The sequence below is a fragment of the Anomaloglossus baeobatrachus genome, chromosome 6, assembly GCF_048569485.1.
Source record: "Anomaloglossus baeobatrachus isolate aAnoBae1 chromosome 6, aAnoBae1.hap1, whole genome shotgun sequence".
Taxonomy (NCBI): Eukaryota; Metazoa; Chordata; class Amphibia; order Anura; family Aromobatidae; genus Anomaloglossus; species Anomaloglossus baeobatrachus.
Genome location: NC_134358.1, coordinates 183,471,523 through 183,486,160, shown reverse-complemented (window position 1 = coordinate 183,486,160; position 14,638 = coordinate 183,471,523). Strand labels below are relative to the sequence as shown.

General features: G+C 48.2%; 1 protein-coding gene across 1 annotated transcript in view; it reads right to left on the bottom strand.

Annotated features, from left to right (window-relative positions):
- The window catches only part of TUBB6 (tubulin beta 6 class V), a 29,170-nt gene that overhangs the window by 5,007 nt on the left and 9,525 nt on the right, over positions 1 to 14,638 (bottom strand). Inside the window, exon 3 of the mRNA XM_075314566.1 lies at positions 5,987 to 6,097. Within this exon, the coding sequence (XP_075170681.1) occupies positions 5,987 to 6,097 (111 nt within the window). The remainder of the gene's footprint in view (positions 1 to 5,986; positions 6,098 to 14,638) is intronic.

Here is a 14,638-nt window from a genome sequence, read left to right as displayed (position 1 = left end):
GGATGCGATGGCCTCCACTTTCTCAGGCTCGGGCTTCAGTGTTCTCCCACCTACCCGGTGACCGAGGTACTGGACCTCGCTCATGGCCAGCTGACACTTTCCCGGCTTGATGGTCAAACCTGCCCGGTGGACCCGCCTGAGCACCTGTGCTAGATGCTCTAGGTGATCTTCCCAGGTGGGACTGAAGACGGCAATGTCATCCAGGTACGCGGCCGCGTACCCTTCAAGTCCCTTGAGCAGGGTGTTGACCATCCGCTGGAAAGTGGCAGGGGCATTCCTCATCCCGAATGGCATCACCGTGGACTCGTACAGTCCAAATGGGGTAATAAAGGCAGAGCGTTCCCTGGCCTTGCGAGTCAGGGGGATCTGCCAATATCCCCGGCTCAGGTCCATGATGGTCAGGTACTGAGCCCCGGCCAACTGATCGAGCAGGTCATCGATGCGTGGCATTGGGTACGCATCGGCGACCGTGACAGCATTGAGCCCCCTGTAGTCCACGCAGAACCGAGTGGTTCGGTCCTTCTTAGGGACGAGGACTACAGGCGAGGCCCAAGCGCTGTTGGATGCCTGGATCACCCCCAGCTTCAGCATCTCGTCAATCTCCTGGCGCATGTGTTGCTGCACCTCCAGGGAGACCCGATATGCTGAACGCCGGATCGGGGGATGATCCCCAGTGTCCACGTGATGGACAGCCAAGTCAGTCCTTCCGGGCTGGTTGGTAAACAACCCCCGGAAGGGGTGTAGGGTGGCCCACAGCTGGGACCGTTGGTCCTCCAAGAGCTGGTGGCCAACCTCCACATCCTCACTGGATCCGCCTGCCCTAACCTGGGCTAGCATATCCAAGAGGGTTTCCGCTTCTCCCTCCTCGGGCAGGTTGCACACGGGGAGCGCACATGCCTCCCGCTCATGATGTGCCTTCATCATGTTCACATGGAAGGGCTTCCGCCTTCCACGGGCAGGGTCCAGGGTGACCAGGTACGTCACAGGGTTGAGCTGCTGGTACACGAGGTATGGGCCTTCCCAGGCTGCCTGAAGCTTGTCCTGTGGTACGGGGACCAGTACCCACACCTCTTGACCCACTTGGTAGGTCCTCTCACAAGCGTTCTGGTCGTACCAACGCTTCTGATCGGCCTGGGCTTGAGCCATATTGTCGTGTACCAGTTGCGTCAAGGCCTGCATTTTGTCCCGGAAGCGCATGACATACTCGATAACCGACACTCCAGGGGTGGCCAAATCCCCTTCCCAAGCCTCTTTCACCAGAGCCAGGGGGCCCCGCACACGTCGCCCGTACAGGAGCTCAAACGGTGAGAATCCTGTTGAGGCCTGTGGAACCTCCCGGTAAGCAAATAACAGGTGTGGGAGATACCGCTCCCAGTCACGCCCATGGGAGTCGACCAACATCTTAAGCATCTGCTTTAAGGTGCCATTGAACCGCTCGCACAGGCCATTAGTCTGTGGATGGTACGGGCTGGCCACCAGATGTCGCACCTGGACTTGCTTACAGAGGGCCTCCATCAGCTGGGACATGAATTGGGTCCCCCGGTCAGTGAGCATTTCCTGGGGAAAACCCACTCGGGAGAAAATCTCCAGCAATGCGGTGGCCACCTTGTCAGCCCGAATGGACGACAAGGCCACTGCTTCTGGGTACCGGGTGGCATAGTCCACTACCGTCAGTATGAAGCGTTTCCCGGAGCTGCTGGGGATGGCCAGCGGGCCGACCAGATCCACAGCCACCCTCCTGAAAGGCTCATCGATGATTGGCAGAGATACCAGTGGGGCTTTGGGGCGTGGCCCCGCCTTCCCCACTCTCTGACAGGTTTCACACGAACGGCAGTAGGCAGCCACATCGGCCCCCATTTTTGGCCAGTAGAAATGCTGGTTTAACCTGGCCTTGGTCTTAGCGATCCCTAGGTGTCCGGCCATCGGAATCTCATGTGCGATCCGCAACAACTCCGTCCGGAACGGATAGGGTACCACCAACTGTCGGTCCCTGGGCCACGCCTCCGGTGAACCCTGCTGGACCGTGGCCCGGTACAGCCGTCCTTGGTCCCAGACCACTCGCTCCGGGTCCGAGTCCGAGGGAGGCTGTGCCGCCTGCTCCTTAAGAGCTTTCAGGCTGTCGTCAGCTTCTAACGCTGCCTGAAACCCCTGACTAGATGTGGCCAGAATCGACGAGACTGTCACATCTTCAGTCAGTACCCCGGGACCTGTGTCCTGGCCTCCACCTGACTCGGCTGCCACTTGGTCAGAAGGGGAAGAGCTATCGGACCTCCGGGAGGCCCCTTGGCTTCCAGCACTCCCACTGCGGGTGACAGCGGCCACAGCCGCTGCGACCGTGGGTCGTGCCTGCTCCTCCTCCGTTCCTGACCAAGTCGCCGGTTCAGGCAGACCTACCTGGCTTCCTGACACCCCGGTTGTGGGGGAACCATGCACCGAGATCTTACCTGGGAGCACTTCCGCTCCTGGACCGGCCCCAATCTCACCTGCCTGTTCCCCTCCTGCAGCAACAGAACCCCGCTGTGAAATCTCTGGGGACCCCACATTTGCTGTGGTAGCCCCCACCCCACACACTGGTCCTCCCCCTGCAGCACCCTGCTCTCTGCTTATCCCGGCAGAGGGCAACAGATCCCAGCTCACAGGCTGGTTACTTGTAGAGGCATTGTCACACCTTTCTCTGACCCCCTCCCCTGTCACAGCTGCAGCTGAGTGTGTGTCTATGGTGTCTATGCAAGCAGAAATATCAGAGTTCACTCCCTCCTCCCTTACATCATTCATAGATAACACATTAACATTGTTAGGAGTCATGTCAATACTGGCTGAAGGTTCAGCCCTTGGTTGGGGCCCAAACTGGGAGGTTATCTGCCCCAAATCTGTCCCAAGTAGCACGTTTGCAGGGATCCGATCAGTTACCCCCACCTCCCTCACCCCTCGCCCTGCGCCCCAGTCCACATAAATGTCAGCAACAGGCAGCGCCGGGTCAATGCCTCCAATCCCGGAGACAGCGAGGGTTTTTCCAGGGATCAAGTCTTGGGGGGACACCATCTCAGGCCGCACCAGAGTCACCTCCGAGGCGCTGTCTCGCAGTCCTATGGTCACAGACTGGCCGACGGTGACAGGTTGGAAGCTGTCCAGGGACCTACCACCACCCCCACCCACACAATACACTTTGGGCGGCCCTTGGGACGGGGACGGAGCCGGGGCCTTGGGACGCTGAGGGCACATGGCCTTGAAGTGTCCAGGTAGGTTGCACTGGTGGCACCGTCTTGGTTCTGCCACGGGCCTGGAGAGGGGAGTTGAGGGGGACACCCCCTGCAGTCTAGGGGCAGGTGGGGCAGTCGCAGAGTTCATCTTACCCCCTCTCCAGGTGCTGCTGGTGGCTGCTCTCCTGGCTTCAGGAGCCCGATTGTTGGTGTAGTCATCTGCCAGGGCAGCTGTAGCCGTGGATCCCTTTGGCTTCTGGTCTCGGATGAACTGGCGGAGATCCTCAGGGCAGTTCCACAAGAGTTGCTCCGTGATGAACAAGTCCAGGATCTCCGGTCCGGTGGAAAGCTGCAGGCCTTGGGTCCAGTGGTCGGCAGCTCGGGCAAGTGCCCGCCGGTGGTCAGCCCAGGAGTCCTTTGGTCCCTTCTGCAGCGTCCGGAACTTCTTGCGGTAGGACTCCGGGGTGAGGTTGTACTGTTGGATCAGGGCCCGCTTGATGGTGTCGTAGCCCTGATCCGCCTCAGCAGGCAAGTCCCCAAGGATATCCAGGGCCTTACCCCTTAAACGGGGGGTCAGGTATTTGGCCCACTGGTCCTTGTTCAGATGATGCTGCAAGCAAGTCCGTTCAAAAGCAGTCAAGAAAGAGTCCAAGTCTCCATCCTTCTCCAGCACTGGGAAGTCCTCAACACGGACCTTTGGAAGTTTGGTGTCTGGAAGGTCACGGGTGGCTGATGAGGGCCGGAGCTGAGCTAGCTGCAGCTGGTAGTTACGCTCTGCCTGGCGCTCTTCACGCGCTGCTTGCCGCTCACGCTCGGCCATGAGTTCCTTGTAGCCCTCCCGGTCTCCAGCCTGGCGTAGGGCCATAGCCATTTGAAGAAGGCTATCCGAGCCTCCCAGGCTCGGTGGAATGGCACGTGGTGATCTGCGGCCCGCTGCGGAGCCTGGTGATTCACTGTCCATTGCAGAGCGGAGGGCTGGCATCTGGCTCGTTGAGGACCCTTGGGCGAGCTGCTCCTCATCTTGTCCAGCAGTGCCCGGTTGTGCAATGTCCTCTGCAGAGCTGTTTTCTGGCGTCGAGCTCCTGGAGGACTCGTGGGCAACCTCCTCATTGCTGTCCACAGCACCGTCCTCCCTCTCTTCGGCTCCTGCTTTAGCATTGGCCAGTTGCATAGCTCTGCTCCTGGTGCCATCAGCCATTCTTGCAGACTTTTGGTCACTGACACAGAACTGACACCTGATGCCTCCACACACCTTACAGTATCTGCACTCTGACACTCTAGTGTTGAGCTAGTCTGAAGACCCCAGCAGCCACAGCTGCTGCAGGCAGTCTTTAGTGTCTGGGAGTATGGGTCTCACACTCACACACACTATTATCTCGATCCCACCGCTTGCCACCAATATGTCACAAACCACCGGGGGGGGTCACTCAGAAATCCCCCGCGCTGGCTACCAGTACGTCACAATCGGGGGGTAACAAGTGGGGGTCACCCCTACTTTATACCTCCCGACCGACAGACAGAGCACGTGACGCGCTCTCTAGCGCCCCTCTTATAGTCAGGCCAATTATGGAATTGCCCGACAATAAGCAAGGAGGCCGCTATACTACTTATGCCGATTATTGAAGGGTCCCCGGTGAGAGTAAGGTATATATTCCCCCGACCTCCGCGGGCGGAATATATAATATCTTCCCGAATCTCACTGGCCTCCCCACAATAATCCTTGGCACAACTCGCTGCCACCAACCGCTTCACGGTAACTATTAGCCGAACACACAGACGTGGGATTCAAGATCGAGATAACAGAACAGCCCAAGATTAATTATATAATTTAATCGCCTAAAGCACACTAGAAACTACAATATATACAATAGGGACTCTACAGAATATACATATGTCAGAGTACAGTTACAGATAAAGCATGGTTTACAACAGGTATGCAATTCAATCAGTTACCTTGTGCGTCTGGCCACAGGGGGGCGCTGTAGACCAGGTTTCCAGGAACTCTCTCACAGGTCTGTCCCAACCAGGCCCCCGAGCAGAAGAACACTGGAAAATGGCCGAAGTAGGGTTATCAACCTGGGCAGATCCAGGTCCCCTCCTACCTTAGTGACCTCACAGGGAAGCACTGCCACTCCCCCTGCATGGATCAGAATTATCCAGCAAAGGGGATATTGGCCATAACTTTGCCTGGGAGCGTCGTAGGCAGACGCCAATGCTCTCATTGTGACAGTTATGAATTTAGCCACAGAACGAGGGGACTCATGACCTGTCTACGAGTTCCCATATGGCTGATATCATGCCTGGGGTATTTCCCAAGCTCCCCCTTCCATAAAAAAGGTGTGCCAGCATCGTCCGCCTGCGCAAACACCATTTTTATGGTTGCCATATTTATCGGAGATATGGCTTGCGAGATATGAACCATTTTTTACTGGAGTCGTTCTGTCTGGCTACTTCCATAGCCTTGCTAATGAGATACAACTCTTGTTACAGGGTGACGGCAGGGAGTCATCCTGGGTCCATTGTCCTCACATCATCTCATCTCCATATCAGAGGAGATGGCTGTTGGAGGTGTAAGTGGGATGTGACACCTTCACAGATGCTGGACATTTGAGAACAAGAATGGAGGGGGGGCACTGCCAGGGAGTGATGAGAGCAATTATGACTTCTAGTCATAATTCCTCTTCATATCCCAGGATTTACCTCACACACTGTATATAAACAGGACAGATTATTTTTAAAAGATACTTAAAAGTATAGCAACCCTTTAAAAAAAAGCAATTACTCACCAAAAATAAAATTATCTGGTCTAAAAAGTTGTCCAAATGGGCCAGACCGGACACTATCCATGGTACCTGGTTCCAGGTCAACTAGTACTGCTCTTGGCACATATTTCTGTGCTGTTGGGACAATGGAAGAACACAATTAGGTTGCATTTCTTAATATCACTTACTTTTGCATTTCCTTTATTACTATAAATTTAGATCTTTTAGGCTCTGTTCACATTAGCATCATGGTTCAGGTTTTGAAACAAAATGAACAAAAAAATTTACAGCATATATGACTTGTGTGGACGTACCCTCATAGATTAGAAAAAAAACAAAGAGAAAAATTGTATGAAAAATACCCTGAATAATAATGAATGAAATGCAAGTGCTTAATAACAGGGTACTTAGTATATACATTTTTGCAAAAACGTAAGAAGCCATCCCACCTCGTCAAGGTGTACCCATCTATGACGGTCCCTAACCAACTAAAGTTAAAACCATTATATATCTGACTTGTGTCTATCAAAACTCCAATGTGAATGGTAACAAGTGGTCAGTTGGGTCCCAGATTAAATACACAGCAAAGTGGGAAGCAATTGGTTGTTCAGCCTCAGTATAAGGAGGGCTGCGCCCCCAACTTGCACATAAGCAAGAGAGCTGACAAAAAACTGAGCTGTAACAAAAAAAACAGTAAACATGCAACATTACACTTCCCACTTTGCTGTGTATTTAATCTGGGACCCAGATGACCACTTGTTACCATTCACATTGGAGTTTTGATAGACACAAGTCAGGTATAGATAATGGTTTTAACTTTAGTTGGTTAGGGACCATCCCAGATGGGTACACCGTGACGAGGTGGGATTACTTCTTACGTTTTTGCAAAAATGTATATACTAAGTACCCTGTTATTAGGCACTTGCATTTTAGTCATTATTATTCAGGGGTTTTTTCATACAATTTTTCTCTTTGTTTTTTTCTTGTCTAGAGGCTGCCATTTACATGCTTGGAACTTTGCATGTTTACTGTTTTTTTTGTTACAGCTCAGTTTTTTGTACCCTCATAGATTATAGCATTGATAAATAAATATTCTGTAACACAATGACTGAGAAGAACTTTATACAGTAACTGATGTGTTCAGCTCACGTAGGATTGTCTACATTGGGTAAAATCGGACGTTCTTCTTAGTTTAGAGTAGACAATATCTGTAATTATCAGCTCCTGAATATAAACAAAAATGTTCCCATCCACTGCCTGCAGAGATCTAGAAAATCAAAGAATGAAAAGATCAAGTATTTTTTGCACTTCTCATTAAAGAGGTGGTTCACTACTATGCAATAGTGGCCACATCCCTGTAACCTTGATCAGCCAATTCTACCTGTGAGAGGCGCTATTGCGGTCTATTCATCCCCATAAAGTGACCCGACCTCCGGACTCTGTGACCTCTGGGATTTGGTAATGTCACGTCAACTTACAGTCTTCCTGAGTGACTGGGCTGTTGGCGGAGTTTTGCCACTCATCACAGCCCAGCGTCTCCCTGCTCTCCTTCATTGCAGAGCACCGCAACCAGGAGCGATGCTGGGCTATGATGAGTGGTGAAACACCGCCCACAGCCCAGTGACTCAGGAAGACTGGGGTCTACCTCAGTGATGTCAGGTCAACTGGAAGTTGACGTGACATCACCGGATCCCGGAGGTCACGGAGCCCAGGCGGGTCACTTCATGGGAATGAGTGGACCGCAATAGCGCCGCTCATAGGCAGAATTGGCTGAATAAGGTATTTAAAAAAAGCCTTCCATATCAGTTTTACAGAGACGTGGCCACCATTGCATAGTAGTGAACCACATCTTTAGTCCAAGCTTCATTTAAGCACAACCAGAAAACCCTTTTACAATGCCATCAGTTAAAAATCGTATTAGACACAACAAATGTCCGCCTACTTCAGCATATGATGTCCATGTACCTACATAAAATGCCTATTGTTTCTGTGACACAGGAAAACAATAGACTCCTACTGTCTTTATGCTAAACATTTGTTGGACAAACAGCACTCACTTCCTTTTGATTAACTCCTTTCATCTGAAGGCAGGGAGACAAAAGCCAACACTGACTGGATAGGCTGGTATGATGTCAAACCCCACATGAGCTCTGGCACCGTAAGCCTAGAAACCGCTGGAAGGCCGCCGGTAGGGGAAGTAAGTATCAGCTTTCTTATTTTATCATGGGAAAACAGATGGAATCAGAAGGGGTTTTCCTAGTAGTGGACAACCCCTTGAAGGACACATTCACACGTTCACTATTTGGTCAGTATTTACATCAGTATTTGTAACTTACAACCAGGAGTGGGTGAAAAATCCAGAAGTGGTGCACATGTTTAGATAACCTGCTACAACGTATTTTCGAGGTAGGTGTTATTTTCGAGGAAACACTGTATACACCAGGTGATTACACTGGCCGATTTTTGATCGTTCTCGAGAAATAGGCTGCCAATCACCTGTTGGGTGAAATTATTTTTAAGCTTTCTTACAAATGATTGTTATCGCCAGCACATCATCCTGTCTAAACAGAACATGTGCTGCCGAGATCAATGATGGTCTATGGGCAAAGAGTGATCTATTAATGATCGTTCTGTGCACAATGGAAGACGATTAGGCTTCCTTCACACGTCTGTGAAAATCACACATGTTTTTCACGGACATGTCAAAGGTGCGCATGGCCCTCCGTGTGCCGTATTCATGGCACACGTGTTCTCCGTGTGTTATCCGTGATAATTCAAATTGTCTCTCCAGGAAAGGAGACAAACTCTAGCGCCACCTATTGGAAGCAGCAATCCTAAAAGTCAAAATTGGCCTTTTAACAAGCCTTTTCATATGACCTAGGATATATGCCAGATCAGAATCCCAATTTGCAGACACGGTGTTTCGGGGTGATTGCCCCTCGTCAGTGCAAAGTGTGGGTATCTGATCTATAACACACGGAGAACGGGAACCTTCTGCTCACCTGTCCCTGGAGTTGCTGTACGTGGTGCTGATCTACGGTTTCCGGTCCTACCAACTCCCCACTGCTGCAGCTTCCGGCCCCCAGTGGAGTGAATATGCAATGAGCATAATGAGCATGGGTCGGAAGCAAGTGACAGCAGCGGCAGAGACAGCAGCGCTAGAGAAGGTGAGTATAGTAATTCATTTTATTTCACAGACATGTGTGTTTTCTCCGATGCGTGTCACACGGATCACATCCGTGCGGTCCGTGTGACACCCGTGATGCCGGAGAAAAACAGACATGTCTACGTGTGGAGCACACGGACACACATGTCCATGGCAAAATACGTACGTGAGCGCAAACCCATTGATTTTAATGGGTCTACGTGTCTCTGGCACGTGAGGAAACGGACCAAACACGTGCCGGAGACACAGACGTGTGAAGGAGGCCTTAAACAAAGGACAACTGACAAGCATGTAGCCAATAGGTGGTCATCTATAGTCCACAGGGCAAGTAATGTAAATTAATCGTTTTTTTACACTAAGGCTATGTTCACACACAGTGCATCTTTTACTGCGTTTTTGAGGTCACAAAGATCTACCTAAATGCATGCATTTCCTTCTCCCAGCAAAGTCTATGAGACTTCTATTTTGCTTTCCACACTGGGCATCTTTTGTTGGCTATATGTAGGCTGCATTTTTGAAGATGCAGCATGTCAATTCTTTTTGCATTTTTCTAGCATTTTTGAGCCGCATTGGGCAAAAAACGCATTGGGCAAAATGCGGCAAAAACGCATGCGTTTTTTTTTGCATTTTTGCCGCGGGTGTGACACCGCAGGAGCGAGGAACGTCTCCTTACCTGCCGCCGGCCGCAATGCGGAAGGAAGGAGGTGGGCGGGATGTTACGTCCCGCTCATCTCCGCCCCTCCGCTTTGATTGGCCAGCCGCTTAGTGACGTCGCTGTGATGCCGAACGTCCCTCCCCCTTGAGGGAGGGATTGTTGGGCAGTCACAGCAACGACGCCGACCAGGTAAGTGCGTGTGACGCTGCCGTAGCGATAATGTTCGCTGCGGCAGCGATCACACGAAATCGCATGCACGACGGGGGCGGGTGCTTTTGCGTACAATATCGCTAGCAATTACTAGCAATATCGTAGCAAGTAAAGCCCGCTTTACTCTAGATACACTGGTTTCCAGATAATCCACCAGTATAAATAGGCTTTCCAACAAAAAGAAAAATGCTTGTTCATTGGGAGAAACCGTTTGTAAGATGGCTTAAGAATCCTTGTTCTCGGCAGCACGTTGTTCCAGATCTCGACTCCAAATGAGGTTTTCTTATTTCCTTTTTTATAAGCGGTTTTATTTGTTGCCCCTATTACAATGGCTGCTCGGTTTTATGTATTGTCAGCACATTGTGATGACATACAGTGTGTGGTATAAAGCACGCTGCCTGCCTCTGGGTTAGTAAAAACAGGTCCATTTTTAGTCTTGTATGTGACGTTTTACGCATACCAGCATTCCCGTCCACACATGTAAACAGATCTGTTTTACTCGAAGGTCAGTAATGCAGACAAAACTGTATATCTTTGGGTGGCACCATTTACATGTGTGAAATATTGCACATATAAAAGTACCGTCTGCCGTGAATATAAATGTTTTTACTATGTGTGATCAAAGAAGTGCTGTGAAAATGTGAAAATGCTTTTATGTATTACACATTTATGGAGAATGCTCACTGCTATGATGTTATAGAACAATGTATGTGGTATATGTAGCCTAATGTAAGCATAAGGAGTAAAGACGTCCATACACATGAATCCTCAGGATTGTCTGCTGAACGCTCATATCTCATCATTAATACATTATATTATTTTCCCATGTAAAAGTATTCTCTAAAAATCCATCTAGATATATATATAGATATAATACCAAGAGATATTAAACACTGTAGACCCCCAGGGATATTATAGGAATACAGTAATCATTAAAGGGTTATTCCCATCTCCAAGATCCTATCCCAATACGTAGTAGATGTAATAATAATAACAATATTAGCAAATACCTCCAATTAGAAATCTAGTATAGTTCTCCTGATAAGCTATGTCATTTATCTCATGTGCAGGGCATTGCAGCTTAGGTATCCATGGTTACGACCACAAGCAACTAACCAATTAACTAACTGCCACTATATGAGTGGACGTAACCATGGATACCTAAGCTGCAATGCCCTGCACATGAGGTAAGAGACATAGCTACAGTATATATTTCTTTCTACATTTGTAATTGAAGGTATTTGTTAATAATATTATTATTGTTATTATTATTATTACTACATATTGGAATAGGATCTTGGATATGGGAATAACCCTTTAAAAGGGTTGTGTACACTTGGCAACCTATTCTCATTCCCCATATATGGCCCCATTAAAATAAAAAAGCTTATACTTGCCTCCGACACCATTCCAGTGATGGTGGAGCTCACATACCCAGGGATCGTGTGAGGTTGTGATTTCACGTGAGCCCCGCGTCCTGTCAGTACCGGCTTCTCTCTCCCTGCCTTTGGACAAATGATTAATCAACAGGAAGTGAGAGCTGCGGCTGGCCTCCAACTTCCTGCTAATTAACCATTTGTCTGAAGTCCTAGAGAGAGAAGCCGCCACTGACTGGACGTGGGGTTCACGTGACGTCACAACCTCACAAGAGTCCCGGGTACCCGAGCGCCGGCACCGCTGGAATGGTGCCGACGCGGGAGGCAAGTATAAGCTTTTTATTCCAATGGGGCAAAACATGGGAATGAGAAGGGATTGTCCAACTAGTGGACGACCCCTTTAAAACACTGTCTGAAATAAATTTGTGATGTAGTGCCTGATAAGATGGTGAATTGGGTATTATTGTGAGGGGGGGATAAGTTTACTATATCTTGAAATCCTCCCTTTAAAAGCCTTATAATTGCTCCAGGACTGTATAAATAATTGCCCCAATGATAAATGCTGCAGTAATCCAAGCAGCTGTCACTTACATTCTGTGATGATAATCATTATGTCCATGCTATAAAACACAGTGCCAACCTTAATCATCTTTTTTCTCAACAACTTATTAAAGGGAACTTGCCACCTAATCTGAGAGCAGCATAATGTAGAGGGAGAGACCCTGATTCCAGTGATTTGTCACTCACTGGGCTACGTGCTGTAGTTTTGATAAAATCAATGTTTTATCATCAGCAGTAAACTATCACTAGCAAACCTGCTGCCATTTAAACCTCTATATTCATGTGCTCTGTATAACCCCACCCTCCGCAATGATTGCCAGCTTTCTGCCTATGCACAGTGTACACAGAAAGCTGCCAGTCAGTGTTGTGAGTGGGGTTATACAGAGGTTAGCATTCACAGAACTGGTAGATCTGCAGAAGATAAAACAGTGTTCTGATCAATATAACAGCAAGGCGTCCAGTAAGTGACACATTGCTGGAATCAGGGTCTCTGCCCTTATATCATGCTGTTTTCAGATTGCGTGGCAAAAATCTGGTGACCGATTCCCTTTAAAAATCATGGACAGGGAATATTATTTAAGGACAAATTGGTGATCTAATAAGTAATATGTGTCCACAGGTCAGAGTATTACTGACTACACTAGCAACGTTCCCTGTGACCTGTAAGATGACAAGAATTGCAATCACAATAATCTGTAAAAGCTAAACAAATTTCTGAGGGTAAAAATTATTTGCATGAAAGCAAATATCTGTTTGATTAGATATGTCTCCTTCCCAAGCTCTCCAAATGTAATAAGAAAAATAATTCCGATATCTTGTGGTAATAGGTACAAATTCATCATGATGCCTGAACTGGGGAGTTTGATAAGACTAATAATGTGAACGGGTGGTGTCTCAACTGTTCTTCAATTAGTAATGGATTACCAATGAGACACCGTAGGCAACGGCCTATGGGCTCCGTGTCCCCGCGCAACAGACAAAAGATAATATTGATTTGTTATTGAAAGAAATCTACAATGAACATGCTGGCCCGGCCGGCGAACGTTGGAGGTGAATCTGAAAAACTGAGCTTTAATGTGAACATTACAGTAAATGGCAGTGAAATGATTTGGTTCTTTATCGGGTATATTTGAGAATTTACAAGTAGTAATGGAAGATAGTCAAAGTGATCGGTTATGGCAACTGTGTGATTGGCCAGAACATGGAGTGAGAGTGGAGGAGAGAGAATTAGCCGCGAGTTCCCGACAACTCTAGAACATAATAGAAAATTCATGAGTAGAAGCTTCGGCAACACCGATAAGTATACATAGGTCTACACCTGAGGACGACACTAGGGAATTACCATTTCTGGGTTAAAATAAAGTTTAATTAACTTAATTTTTGTTCTGTTTAATATAATGTAATTGGTGATTTTAAATTACTGTTACTGAATTTAAAAACATATTAGGAAATAACTGGCTGAAGAAGCCCCAAGATTTCAACGTAGCGGGCTCCATCGAGTTTGACCCGGCACTGATTTCAATGGCACATTTTGGGTATAAAAAAAAAAGTGGATTGTTGAATTTCAACATGCCCTTTCTTTTGTCCCCAGGGAAGATCAACTGCTACAAGAGGTATCTGCCTGGGACTTACCTCTTCCTATAGAAAACACGTGCACTCTCGAGGGTTCGGCAATCTAAACTATTTTGAAGACTTATCTATGTGTTACACTACGGCCTCTGGCACCATTACAACACTGGCATTCCTTCTTTGCATTATTATCAGATATGTCGGTTGTTAATAACCAGCCGTGATTTTGGAATAAACTATTAAAATAATTGTGGTAATGTTCCTTTCATGTATGATGGCATTGAGGTCTGAAATGCACAGGTCATAACTGTATAACTGCTGTATTCAAAAGCCGTGTGTTTCACATAGAGCAGATGAGAGACAGAAATGTGCCAAGACAGCAGAGCTCAGTGCTGGGCCAGCGGGACTGCGGCCAACCTAAATACTGCCGAGCGGAGCTCTATTCAGCTGGAGACAAGTACAAGAGTCGCAGCATTTTTTGAAATTTCATCCTATAAAGGAATTATTTCTGCTCGCTGTTTGAATGAGCGTTATTACATGTGTAAACAGCTTTCATAGCCGCATTATGCTTAGCATGAATGATGGACGTTGTGTGAAGGAGCCCTACATATCTGAGTGCACCATACTGACTATACATTATATACTGTATATTATCACCCTGCTAGCACACAGCACTGGCAGGATTTTATCAGGATAGTGGACCCCTGTTTTTGTAACACTGATGAGGGACACAGTATGTATAAGAGAAGTCCAGATTCACATCCCTTAGGCTATAACATACAACTAGTTTCTGGAAACATAAGCCGTCTGTACATATAAGATAACCTCTAAGTTCACCCCAAAACTTCCCATATGAAGTATCTCCCTGACCTCTTCATGTCACAATATGATTGATCAAGAAAACTAAAGGCTGCTTTACACGCTGCGACATCGCTAGCGATGTCGCTAGCGATCGCACCCGCCCCCGTCGTTTGTGCGTCACGGGCAAATCGCTGCCCGTGGCGAACAATATCGCTAGGACTCATCAAACGAACTTACCTTCCTAGGGATGTCGCAGTGGCCAGCGAACAAACTCTTTTTTAAGGGGGCGTCACAGCAACGTCACACAGCAGGCCACCAATAGAAGCGGAGGGGTGGAG